Source organism: Fundulus heteroclitus, chromosome 18 (assembly GCF_011125445.2).
Source record: "Fundulus heteroclitus isolate FHET01 chromosome 18, MU-UCD_Fhet_4.1, whole genome shotgun sequence".
Lineage (NCBI taxonomy): Eukaryota > Metazoa > Chordata > Actinopteri > Cyprinodontiformes > Fundulidae > Fundulus > Fundulus heteroclitus.
Genome location: NC_046378.1, coordinates 21,158,981 through 21,172,759, shown reverse-complemented (window position 1 = coordinate 21,172,759; position 13,779 = coordinate 21,158,981). Strand labels below are relative to the sequence as shown.

At 37.7% G+C, this 13,779-nt stretch overlaps 1 protein-coding gene across 1 annotated transcript; it reads right to left on the bottom strand.

Moving 5' to 3' along the window:
- Positions 1 to 231: 231 nt before the first annotated feature.
- Positions 232 to 13,287, bottom strand: tmprss13a (transmembrane serine protease 13a). Its single transcript, XM_012877461.3, has 13 exons — positions 13,026 to 13,287; positions 9,330 to 9,504; positions 9,121 to 9,228; positions 8,321 to 8,488; positions 7,968 to 8,094; positions 7,496 to 7,591; positions 7,362 to 7,405; positions 6,085 to 6,247; positions 5,718 to 5,887; positions 3,514 to 3,612; positions 2,652 to 2,794; positions 931 to 1,083; positions 232 to 843 (listed from the first exon to the last, which is right to left on the bottom strand). Exons 1-13 carry the CDS (start codon positions 13,041 to 13,043, stop codon positions 829 to 831), a joined length of 1,479 nt encoding a protein of 492 aa, XP_012732915.2. The 5' UTR covers positions 13,044 to 13,287; the 3' UTR covers positions 232 to 828.
- Positions 13,288 to 13,779: the final 492 nt, after the last annotated feature.

The following is a 13,779-nucleotide window of genomic DNA, read 5'->3' as shown; positions in this document are numbered from 1 at the left end:
ATGAGCAACCTGCAGTTGGAGTGCTGTTGTTTAAATAAATGGACTTTTCAATAATACCCAAATTTATTGAATATGACTGTATATTCTAATATTCTAAACTGAATTTAGTATTTTCTTCAGTTGTAAACCACAATCATGACAAATAAAAGAAACAAACACTAGAATATAATCACTGTGTTTGTAATGAACTTATATATTAATAGTTAAAGTTTATGGATTAAACTACTGATATTAACTTTTTGATGATATTATAATTTAATTAGATGCATCTGTTGTTTTTGACAAGCAGGAAATGGGTGCACAGAGCAAAAAACAATAAAATCCACAAGAATTTATGTCTATGTTTAACAGAACTCCAAATACATGTGTCAAAGTTGACTGATTTCGGTACCAAGTGAAAATAAAACAATGCATTTGTTATATAACAGACCTCAACATACAGATGTAGCCCTAATATGAACACACCTATTAACAATATAGATATATACATATTCCTTCATCATTTGTAAAGAGTATCTTTGATCAACGGGATCACAATAGAAAAGGACAATTATTGGCACAAATTAAATAGAGAAATGTGAGACATTTCTGAAGAATAGTGAAACACCCAGAATAATAAAAAAATGTAAGGCTAAATTTTAAAGTACTTCATTTGTATATTTCATCATTCTGAACCCCACATAAGTCAGCATGCAACCCTTTAATTGTATCTTTTTTCAGTCTGGAGTGTCTTCTCATCCACATGTTCTTCTGTTGATAACAATTTCTTTGTTAAAGATAAGTTTGTAGTGCAGACTTCATTAACACGACTGGAGGCTGGAAGGAACATCAAGGTTTCGCTTGCTGCGAAACACACAAATGAGCAAACAACATGAGGGTAGCCCTGTGAAAATATTTATTATATAAATATTTATTTTTCTCTATTCTTACCTGCATTTTGCTATATATCCAGGGGACAACACTGCTGACTTTGGTGTACACGCCAGGCTTGTTTTGTTCACCGCAACCGGATCCCCAGCTAGTGATCCCCACGAGGTACCATCGACTGTCTGTTTCACACACCAATGGTCCCCCACTGTCACCCTGAATAGCATGCATTATTGTCAGTGAGCAAATTATGTTACTTGTAATTGTTGTGTATAGGTATTAAAAGAGGGAGAAATTCACAAAGCACTGTAAACTGCTCTATTTCTGCCTCTTATTCACGATACAGACTACTAAATACATGCAGATGAAATCACGGCCATTAAAGCTATAGTTGGTAATCCTGTTCGGAAACAGTTTTTATTATACTGGATGAACTCGACTTTCCATCCTGAGAGTAGTCAATACATTATGTTGTCAGAAAAAGGAGGTTAAAAAAAATCTATCTCTGTGGGACCTGTTGGTCCGTAAAAACTCTGACCAATCCCTGCTCTTTGATGCGAAGAGCAGGGATTGGTTAGAGTTTTGTTCCTCTTTTAATTCTCCTCTGTCCCTCAAGTTACGGGGGGGTCGCTTAATCTATTGGTTATCCCACATGCCAATCATTATTCTGAAGCGCTCATGCAATGCCACTGTGTGCATGTTCCTTGTTAGTCCCCACTTGCTATCTCCACATGCGCACTTCTAGTGTTTATGTTTATGTTAGCTTAGCTGTTAGGTTAGCAGTTAGCTTTGGTGTTAGCCGTTCATTGTAGCTCCGCTGTTCTCACCATATACTTTGAACATGGTTGAGAGTCGCAAGAAGCAAACCGCATTAATTTTTATAAAAAGAAGAGGAAGGCCTCAGTAGAAAGAAATAAGACCAGAGTGGATGTGGGAGATTTTTTTCACCCGATCCCCCTGAAAAGCAAAAGAGCAAGGTAAGACGGTCTTGCACATGCGCAGTTATTCAAAAAGGGACTTGGGGAAACTTGTGAAAAATTGCCGCCACTAGCTGTACATCAAGTAAATTGCTGGAATTTACATCTACTTTTGTATCAGGTTACAGTTTTCCTCTGTTCAATCACAAACACAGCCAATATAGGCATGGTAAAAGTAACACTCAATGTTTAAATTTTTTGTTGCATTTATCACTATAGAGGCACTTTAAGACTTTTTGACTGTTACCATCAGATCCATTGAGATAAACTATATCATTAATGCACCACTGAAGGCTTCACCCACTTTGCGCAGTAAGAAAGTGTCCTCCTTGCAGCGTTAACAAGAGTTTTGCTTAATTACCTCTGATGTCAAGGACACTGGGTTAGAATTTTTCACAATCACATTTTGTATTTTTAAAAAGCAACAAGAGTTTAGACAAAATTTTAAACAAGTACAGGCTATGTTACAAAAATCTTTTCAAAAATTAGCAGCACACCTAAGTGAAGGAGTGCTTTAGTTTCACTTCATATGATATTTTTGGGTCTATATAATAACTCCAGGAGCAAAGCAGGTAACTTTTCTTATCCTGTTTCAAAATTAGCTCCAGGTTTTGGCAGATTGTATTTACTTTCACCCAGTCTGCATGACACAAGTAGATCTGGTCTTTGAGAACATTTTGAGAACATCAAGGTGTTTGCTGTGACTGTAATTTACATAAATGTACCGATTTAGGCATGGATTTAGCAGACACTAATAGCTTTGTGAATTTGCCCCGGAATCTATCAACTGTGATCAAATAGCCTCACCTGGCAGGAATCTTTGCCTCCCTGCAGTTTCCCAGCACAGATCATGTGTTTGGTCACTGCACCTCTATATACTGCCTGGGTGTTACACGTCTCTGTGCCAATGATGTCCACAGTCACTTCCATCAGGTCCTTTGAGACGACCCCTTTCATTGGAGACAAACTGAAGTGAGTAAATAATGGCTAGGCATACTTCAAACTATATATGTAGGTGCAGTATCACAGCAGCTGTTAGAACATTTAATGCTTTTACTCATTTTTCACAATATTATGTGTATACTCCCTTATGTCTGTCGTGTCTTGTTGAATTTTGTTTAGTTATTAAGTTAACATATAAACTGCTGAGAGGTTTTGTTATTGTTCCTTTAGTGACTAATGCTCTACCTTTCTGTCCTCTGACTAATAATAACCTTACTGACTTTCATGACGGCGCAAAAAAATAGTTTTTCTGGTTTGACCACATTCTCACCATAAGCCTTGTTTTTGCTGTACTGCCATCAAATGGCAGTGGTTTAACTTCCCTCATGATTGATTAAAAAAACATGAAGCTTCCGTATTTGAGGTTCCTTTTTAAGTCAGCGAAATCTCTCAGTTTTTTTCTCCGTTCATGTTGGAGGACGTTGTTAAAATGATAAGTCCAATTACCAGTGACAACCTTTTAAAGCGTTCTGCGAGGCTGAAAAATCACATTCTCTAAGAATTTCTTCAATAACTTTTGGTTTCAAGAAACATAAGGAGATAAAATAGGCTTAAAGCCCTATAACTTTATGAGATACACGTGAAAGTATTGGGCATATAGTGAGACAATACACATTTTTCTTGTTGTCCTTTTTAGTACAACAAGCTATTGCATTTTTTTTTTTACCTGATCCTGCATTGGTAGTGCCAAACCCAGAGGTCCAGCAACTAGTTCCCTGCTGAAACTCCTGGCCAACAACTGGGAGGCAGGCTGGCTGAACATTATCTGGGAAAAAAGAAAGTTATTCATTTAACTTCAGTAAATGCATCATCAGCTTTGCGCTTCCTCAAGGAAATAAAAGCCCAACCATAGAGTGGGGTTTATCAAATTAGCTAAGTTAGTCTGGATGAAGCAAAGGCTTTAAAAGCTCTGTCTTACCAACAAGGGAAACGCTTTTTCACCGAAACCACGGTCTGCTGTTCTTTTGGTTTAAGCTGGTGACACATTATAAATACTGTACTGTATTCTTTCTAAAGTTTAACTGACCTTCACTGGACAGTTGCTTTTCTCCCAACACCATAAGTAATTGTTACTACTTATTTTACATTTTATTCAAGTCTACAGACACTTCAACTGTAAACAATTTCATCCATAACTCTACTGCAAGTTCAGCGAAAGCCTGCCTTTAAACCATTTGCTTGATGTGTGCAAATGGTTTAAAGGACAAGAACTAATCTAAAAGGGAAGGGTACCATACTGGAAGCTTGGCATCACACCCCCACACCCCGGAACCCTACCACTGCATACTTGTAGGTTTTCACAGTTATGAGCATCTGAGAGATTAAGATTGACAAAGATTGTTGAATGGGTTGGGAATAGATCTCAGGTAAAGCTGAAAGTTGTACCTCTGAGACTTGATGCAACATATATGTGCTGCAGTTGCAGTGTGTGCCTTGGGTTTAAATTGATTAATATTTAACCAAAGGGATTAGAGCCAAATGCTTTAAACTTGAATTGTATGTTCTAACCTTATTCAGGGTCTGCAGATTATTAATTTAGTCTTTCTGCTGACTAACACACTTATCAAACTGATGCGTGTACAAATGGCTCAACAATACCCATTGAGAGAACAACTTCTTTGTTGTGTTCCCAAAGAAGACCCTGTTACAGTTTGTAACACAGAATGTTTAATTATTGTTAGAAAGTTTGTGCGAATGGATGTAAGTCAGGAACAACAGGACAATAGTGATGTTGCTGACGTTACACTCTTGCTTTTTTTGATTTGTGAATGCCTTGAGGTGGCAGGACACTTTACATCGGTGAAGCTGTTACAGGCAGTACATCCTGATAGACAACCTTGAATTCTCAAGTTCCAAATTAATATTAGTTTTACTCTGCCTTGCAAATTTATTCACACCCTTTTTTTTTTTTTTTTGTCAAACTACAACCCCTAACTTAAATGTATATTGATGGACTTGTAGGTCATAGATCATGTGTAAGTGGAAAATAAATATGACAAATGTTTTTTAAATTCTTTAACCACTGAAAATCAGATTTTTCTCTTTTACTCTGATATTCTGCCTTCTTTTTTTCTGGTATCGCCAAAGAAATCCAGCACAGCCAATTGCCTATGGGACTCGCCTAATGAGTAGATAAAGTCCACCTCAGGATAAATAAAGCTGTTCTCTGAAGGCCTCAAAGGTTTTACTGCAGAACAGTGATGAACAAACATGATCATGACGACCAAAGAACACAGGAGGTCAGAGATAAAGTTGCAAAGATGTTTAAAGCAGAGTTATAGTCATTCAAAAGTACTCTAAGTTTGAAAAATGTAAAGGGGCCTTGTCACGTATTATGACCATTTAAAAAGGAAATAATAAAACATATATCCATCTACATATAAAACAATATATCATGTTTGGCACTCTTTGTATCTGGCCATTATGAAAGACTGGAAATAATAAAGTAATTGTTAATTTAAAAAAACAGAAGAACTCCAATTTATCTCAGATCCCCTCTAATCTAATCTGACTGAGTTTGAGCTATTTTGCAAAGGAACATGGCTGACAATTGCAGTCTTTAGATGTACAAAGCACGTAGAGGCAAACCCTCAAAGACTTGCAGCTGTAACTGCTTTGACAGGTAGGCAAAGTTTCACTAGGGGAATTAAATACAAATGCATGCCATGCGTTTTAGATTTTCCTCCATTTTCAGGATGCGGTACTTTATGATGGTCTATCAAATAAAATCCCAATAATATACAACACACATGATAAAGGTATGAATACTTTTGTAAGACACTATAGATGCATTATTTAACCAAACTAGTAGTATAAATGCTAATAAATTACTCAAGAAAAGCTGTAGAATAAGGTTAAAATTACACTCACCATTAAAAGAAACAGGAGATGTAAGTTTGAGAATGGCAACATCTTGGTCATTGTTTTTGTTGTTGTAGTTGTTGTTGAGTATGATATTCTGAACCAGGTAGGGCTCAGTCAGTTTATCCAGGGATACAATTCCCCCGTAAACTTTCCAGTCCTTTGCAGACATGTATGCACTGTAACCACAGGTTAAAAAAAGAAAATGTTTGCTGTAAAGCAGTTAACTAGTATCAGTTGTCTTAAGATCTCAGTTTTCCCATGAAATCAGAAGGAAAATATAAGGTTCAGCACTTTAGAAGCAAACGTTCTATGTTTTGAATGATATAGCTTACTCAGTGGAAACACATATTCAGAGAATTTCTGTATCACTTACCTGGGAAAGCAATGAGCAGCGGTCAGCACAAAATCCCTTGAGATCAGGACGCCACCACAGACGTGGGATCCTTTGAACTGAAGAGACAACTGCCATGGCCACTGACCGGATTTAGCTGCAGTGCCCCCAATGATACGGGATGTGGACGGCTGCCTACCACAATCTGAGGAGGAGAAAGGTTGAATGCACTAAATTCAAGTCACTGATGTTAGCTTAATGCTTAATGGAGCTGCTCCCAACAACTTGAATGCTCTGGCCAAGGCTTTTGTCATGGAGTTGTCACTCCGGTTTCCAAGGGATCGTCGGCTAACAGTTGCTACAGCACACTCAAGACTACTGTAATGTGTTTTTCCATGATGGCGGAATGACTTACTGACTGCCACCAGAATAGGCGCATCAGTCTTGATGTTCAAGATACTCTTAAAGACCCAACTCTTCAAAGAGCATCGCCTATCATAGCACCCACCCTGTACTTCCCTACCCCCACTGCACTATATGTTTTTGCACTTCTCTCTATGCCAGGACTCCATTTCTAAAATGTAAACAATGACAGAACCTAACTTGTGGTCTTCCTTCTAAGTAGATTTTTGTTAGCCTTGACAGTGAATTTAAAGGGGACACAGGTTATGCCCGGGTTGATGCATAATTGAAAATTGTGCGCAGACCTTACCTACCTAATGCCCAGATGGCCTCACTGGGTTATAAATACTGCACACGCATTGCCCTAGTTAAATTTTTAAAGGATTTTGTTTTGATTCCGAAATTGCCCATAGCTGGCATGCGTTCAATTCCTTTTATCGTTGATCAGATTTTTAGTCAGTTTAGGCTTGTTTTACATGTCCAGTGTGGATGTTTGAAACCCATAATCTGAAACACTGTGTGGGGAAAGAGATTATTACAATTCCTCAAGTAAATGTTAGACTCGGATCCAACAGGTGGTTAGAACAACAGTATGAACAAACACAATATAGAAGTAGGTGTCAGCTTAGCAGTTGGGTAAGCTATGTGGAAAATAGAACGCATGTAAAAGGATAAGCATTGATCATTTTTGTACACAAGAGCTGTTTTTGTTTGTAGTTTTTTTTCAATTATTGAAGCCTGTACTATCCTTTTACAAAAGGATAGCACAGGCCTAAAGGCTCAAGAAATTTGTTGCTGTAATAGTAAAAATGTGTGGCTGCACAGTTTGAGCTCCCATGCACATAAGCTAAATGCACAACGAAAGAGGGAAAATTTCAGCTGTTGTGTAATTGTTGGAACAGATGGAGGTTTCTTACCCACACACTGAAGGGAGACAGTCTGCTGGGTTGGACAGGGAGAGCTTCATAATGCAGCAAGAAAAACACGCCAGTTACCATAAGTACATACCTCAAATTAATCAGATTGCACATGACCAAATAGGCCTTTTTACCTGATGTTAACGAAACCCTGAACAAAAGATGATGATTTGCTGGTCAGTTTTAAACCAGTGGACGTCTGGGAACTTATTTCTCCAGTTAAATAAGACCTAAACAAAGAAAGGTTATTCAGAGAACTAAGAGAGCAAATCTGCCAACAGAGTAGATATTTCATCAAATCAATCCCTGATTGCCTCTGGAAACTGATGCTTGTTCTGTCAAACTGAGACACAGCAGCAATTTCTGCAGAGAATCAATTCAAGCCTAAACACACGGCAGCAGGGGAGGAGAAATTAGATGGAGCTGTGTGGGTATGATAAAGTTTGCAGATTGAAAATCTAATGCTCACTGACAGCTGCTGAAACTGGATCTAGCAAAATGATTTAAAAAGTGCTTTTAAGAAGCCTAGGAAAGATTTCAGATCGTAAATGATTAATAAACCTCATTCAGTGTAAAGTGTTTGTTAAAATAAATCTTTTTGTTTACTGTCTGAATCCAAGCTGAGCGCAGACACGGTCAGCGTGGTCCTTGTTCCAGCCACTGTAACACACCGGTAGGAAGCGTCCATCTTGAGCTATCTTGACCTGCAGGCTGTTGTCCTCACCAAATCGCACTGCAGAAAACATGGAGGGGGGTTAGTAGATATGTTTTTGAACATACCTGAGCACATGTCAAGCTAATTCTCAACTCTTAGTATGAATTGTATCTATCACTTTTAGCAGCTGTACTTGATCCGCAGCTTTCAGTAAATAATCTCAATCTATTAGAAAATCTCTATAGAGTGTATTGTAATTACATCCTGTCTGGTGAAGTCCAAGTGTATGCCTCTCTCTACTCACCACAGTTGGTTTCATCAGTGCCCTGTTCGCAGTCCTTTACTGCATCACACATGACAGTGTTGTTGGGGCAGATGTCAGGCTCTGTAAAATCGTCTTTTTCATCATACTGATGAGAGTTGTCATCTTTGCCATACTCTGTGTCTGGTAATGACTTGGTGCCGTAATAAACTGTGGATGAAGTAAACAGGGTTATAATGGGGACCCTTGAATAATTAGATTCAATTTCATTTATATAGCGCCAATTCACAATACATGTCATCTCAAGGCACTTTGTAAAAGTCAAATTCAATCATATCATACAGATTGGTCAATATATGACCTAAAAAAAAGTAGTTTAAATGAAAATTACTTTTATGTGTGTGAGAGATTTAAAATGTGTTTTAAGTATATGTCCTTTCGCTCATTGAATTTGACAGTGTATTCAGCCATTTACCAATGGTTTTAAAAAAATAAACTTATAAAAGAACAGATTCAAAAGCTCAAATGTGATATTCTTAAGACTACTCTAAATTGACAATATTTTACTATTGCCACAGAAGCACAAAACAATCAAAGGTCAAACGCAAGATCTAATTGTGCTTTAGGATAAAAAACTGCCCTGGTCAAAATATCCTGATCACTGCAACCTGATGTTTGTGCCAACGCCAAATTATGTATTTACCAGATGAAGAAAAAGAGATAGTAAAAATAAGCATACACACTTGTGTATACTTGCCTTTGGGATTTGTGTTTGAAATCTACATGAGTAGATTATTATTTATGACTACATTCACCAAAATGCATAGATAGATAAACTATACCTCCAAGCCAAATAGCGACTCCCAGCAGAGCAAGTACCAGTACAGCTGCCGCCGCTGCCTTGTAATACTGTGCCTTAGTCCCACAGCAGTTCTTCTCCTTCTTGGGCACTGTCCAGAACCAGACAAGTCACAGATAAAAAAAATTCAATTAAACACAGCTCTCCGGGGTTTAGGCCTGTTTAATCTTAGACGTTGCAGGTTTCACTCACGTGAACTGAATGTGGTGACTGGAGGAGTAACCACGGGTGGGGGATACTGGGGGATATAACGGGGCTGGTTTGGGATAGCCAGGCCCGGGTTTGAGCCATAAACCACCTCTTCATATGACCTGAGGGGAGGCTGAGTGTGTAGACCTACAGAGTAGTAGGGAGGAGGAGGTGAGCCCTTTGGAGAAAAAATCAGGAGAAAAGCAAATAAAGTTTAAGAAGAAGTGTTTGTTCATTGTTGTGGGATTTTCTTGGTTCTTAGTAAAGAATCCAGCGCTATATGTAACAAGCATAAAATGCCATTAAATGGAAGACAGAAAAGAAAGTCAATTGCTCTTCTTACTTGCACGCTGCTGCTAAGACCAATCACATAACCCGTGCTCTTTCATACAATGAACTGAACGATCAAGTCCGTATTTGAGTCTACTCCGGGGTAATAAGCTTGAGGCACACACAAAAAAAAGAAAAAGAAAAAAAAATGCATCTTGGCAGATGTATCAGAAAAATATCAGGCTTAAGAATTTATTTTAGAAAAATTTCCACTGTTTTCTTTTCACACTTTCACATAGGTATATCAGAAATTCCTTACAAAAACCCTAATCAGAGTTTAGACCTTTAAGAAAGATTAGGCGATGGTGGCATACAAATGGCAGGTGATAAGATGGAAAGGAAAACTAAAACTGAGGTTTGGAGAGGAGAAACTCACACAAGGTGCTGCAACAATATTCACAAGAATGAATCGGCATTTCAATCTTTACACAAGCTCACTTCCTCTTTCAGCCAAGAGATGGTTGAAGTTTAGCTCTTGTAAGCTTTGCTGTAATTAAATCAGAAAATGTATGTTTTACGGTATTTTATTAGGAAAAGGAAAATGTGGTTTGAAAAAATATTTATATATTTTTTTGCACATTACAACCACCCACTTCAATGTGTTTTATTGAGATCTTTTGTTGTTGACCAACACAGCTTGCTCCACCATTGTGAAGTGGAAAGAAATTATATGAAGTTAAAAAATCATTTTGAATTTGCATTTGAACAGAATACAAATACGTCTATTGTCCCGCAATGGGGAAATTCGGGAGTGACAGTGACAAAAGCACATAGACAGAATATCCCAGCTACATTGTTCCAGCACATGAATATTCCTTCATATAAACAAGTCCATTGCAGCTCTGACTGTATGTTTAGGGTTGATGTCCTGTTTAAAAGGTAACCTCCACCACAGTCTTAAGTCTTTTACTACCTCTAACAGGTTTTTAAGAAGTACCTTGTAATTACCTCTGTGCATCTTTTTCTCTATATTTTTAATTTATTTTTAATGTGATTTTACGTGTCCTGTCTCAGCATGCCAAACATACATTTTAGAGAAGCCGTTTGCTTACAAGGGCCATTTCAATTTTGCCGTACTGTAAGGATATCTCAAGACTGAATCATAATTGGATGATTGGCTTTATGAAATCAAAACTGCACCGATCATCAAAGTAGTCAGGTCACATTGCTCTAATTATAATCTATTTATAAGACCTTCAACCATTTAGATTGTGTGTTTGTGTGTGTGTGTTTGGTTGAGCAAATGTGTAGAAATAATATGTTTCTGTACTGTAGAGTGGATGTATGTGAGCGAGTTTATCACCTGGTGGTACAGAGTTGTTAGAATGGCGAGAATGGTAAAAAGCCCGCAACACTCAGAACCCAAGAGCAGCAAAGGACAGGTGCTCTCGGCTCTATAGAATTGCATCAGCCCCAGGCATACAGACACAAGGCATCACCACAGGTCAGCCATATGCCCCGCACAGAGGTAGGTTGTTAGCGGGGCACAGGAGCAGCAGCCTTGAGGCTAATGAAGTATAGGGGGAGATATAGGGCACCAAGACACATTGTTTTAAATCCTAACCTAACCATACAAAATAATCCTAATCCTGACCTTTTTGGTATATTCTTTGGTCTTCATGATGCTGTTTGTACTCAAAATCCTCTGTTACCTTCACAGAACAGCTGTATTTACATTGAGATTAAATTAATCACTAACAGACTAGGGAGCACAGGTTCTTATTTGGGGGTAATTGGGCAAAATGTAAATGAACCCCATATTTTTCAGATTCTAATTAGTAAAAAACAAACATTCCCAAGGCTCTCTATCACCTACTATTCATTTTTTAGAATAAACAACTATCTGCTTAAAATACTTTGTCCTCAACAATGTTTCCAACAGATACTTTGACAGGTATGCAGTAACATCGTCACGAACGCCTGTTTATGAGAAGATGATGCTTAACTCTTTTCCTAAGGGTGGGTATATCATGAGTATATGTGGGATAGATCATTGGTTTTACTAATCCATGTGGATTTAAAGTAGAGTCCAATGAAGTGCAAATTGGAAACAAGAATTCTTGGAGGCTGTAAGGTGACACAACCTGTTTAAGGACAACTTAGCAGGATTGCCTGTTTCCTGCTTTCACTTCAGCATTGATCAAAAGTGCTAAAAATGTGGCCAAACAAGTTTGTGATGGATACTTTCTCTATTCTAGGTTAGACTGACTGTACACCAGATCTGGCTGTGTTACTTTAGGGGTAACATTGTTTTAAGAATGGTGTTAAAGCTGCATTCAGCAGACGTATTAAGCCTTACAACTGAACATGATATTTTTTTTTTTTTTTTTTTTTTTTTTAATGGTTGGACTTTTTTTCTTCCTTCAGCTTTGCTATTGTGCTTTCATAAACTCAGCAGGGAGGGTTCAGATAACTGAAATGTTTGCACCTAATGATCTTTGAGAAGCCACACTAGTTATTTTAGAGGATTGTTTGTACTGCATGCAGGTCAAGTTTCAAAACCCTTTTCAAAGGTAGGTTACACCCCACTTTTGCGTTCTGGAAGAAATTTGGTCTGTTCCAAGTAGAGCTTACAGAAGACAAGCATTTTGCAGCTGCATCTGTCAACCATTATCCTTAAAATATGTAATGAATTAGCATATTACATTCTCGCTTTATTAAAATAATGTCTGTTTGACATAGAGCTATAAAGAAATATTTTAATTCAAACTACATATTTACAGTTTACAGTTTTACAAGATTTTCTTATCCAGCCATACATTTTTGTTATCAAGGTAAAAAGTATTATTTTTCTTTAAAATAAACTAGAACATCATGTGCCTGTTGCTCACTAACAAAATAAAAGTGTTCCTATGAGCCAAAAAGCAAGAGTTAGTTTCAAATGAATAAATAAACTCAAACTATATAATTTAATTTTTAGTTCTGGATGACAACTAAAAGTTGTGTTTATTTAATTTTTTTGAAATCATTTCCATTGAAAGTTGCTAAAAATCCCATGTGATATCCCATTCACAAAGCAGAAAACTGATCTTTATTAGGTCATGAGAAGCACCTTTTTTCAATTTGAATGTTTCACGGAAAAACTTAAGTAAACATTTTGCCAGGGTGAATTTTTAGAGACAATCCTTCACTGTGCTTGCGGCTTGGCAGATAAAAAATTAAAAAAAATTAAAAATTGCACCCCTGACGTGCTCAAATAGTCAAACAGCATTCCTGACTTTACTCATGGTGGTACAAGTTCAGACGATGATCAAACAAAAACAGCCACAAGTCAACGTGACAGTTTCATTCTGATTGGAAGAGACAGTTTAACCAAAGACTGAAGCAAAGACAAAAATTGAGGTAAAAAAAAACAAACGAAAAACCTACCGCATCTTTGTTTGCCATTGGAATTTGGACAGCAAGAACTTGAGAGCAGACGTGAGAACAAGTAGGTGGAGCTTTTTCACAACCAGGTCAACTCTGTCTCCGAGGAGTGGTCAGAACATGGTGGTGATACATTAAACTCCTCTCTTCTCTCTGGTCCATGTGATAGTATGACAGTCAACAACCTGAAACATTAACTTTAAAGAGGGCTCTTTCCTCGCACTCATTTAGACCTCCCACTTCCAGCCTCCTTCATTCTCCCGAATGTTCATTCTTCCGTTCACAGAAATGGGAGGGCCCAGAGCACCGGTTTGTCACCTGCCAAACCAGTTTTGTAGTTGCTGGTTTCACAATGTGACTTTGATTCTTGGCTCAGATTACTTCAGCTCAGCTGGTAAAGCCATCAACACCAAGCAGCCCCTCCAAAAAAAGTGCCCTGATTATTTTTATTTTCCTTTTTTTATTCTGAATGCGAGTCTCTCACATACATTGAATTTGTACACAGTTACAAACTGCTTGGCCCTATCTCCTGCAGTAAATGGATTTTCAGTTAACCAAACATGCATGTGAGAGAGCATTCACTGGAAGAACATCCATCCATCCATCCATCTTCCGACACGCCTATCCCTGCTGGGATTGCGAGGGGTCTGGAAGAACATAGAAACTAGAAATTAAACCCAGGATCTTCTTGGTAACCAAGTGTTTCTGAGTTGTATACAACAATTTTTTGTAAATGCAATTCAAATATTTAAGATGA

Bases quoted from the DNA above. Each gene is read 5' to 3' on its own strand.
- tmprss13a (XM_012877461.3), bottom strand. The intron at 8,095-8,320 runs GTGAGTAGAGAG...TGTTTTCTGCAG, and splicing joins CACTGATGAAACCAACTGTG to TGCGATTTGGTGAGGACAAC. The intron at 7,592-7,967 runs GTAAACAAAAAG...TTCTTTGTTTAG, and splicing joins GCTCAGCTTGGATTCAGACA to GTCTTATTTAACTGGAGAAA.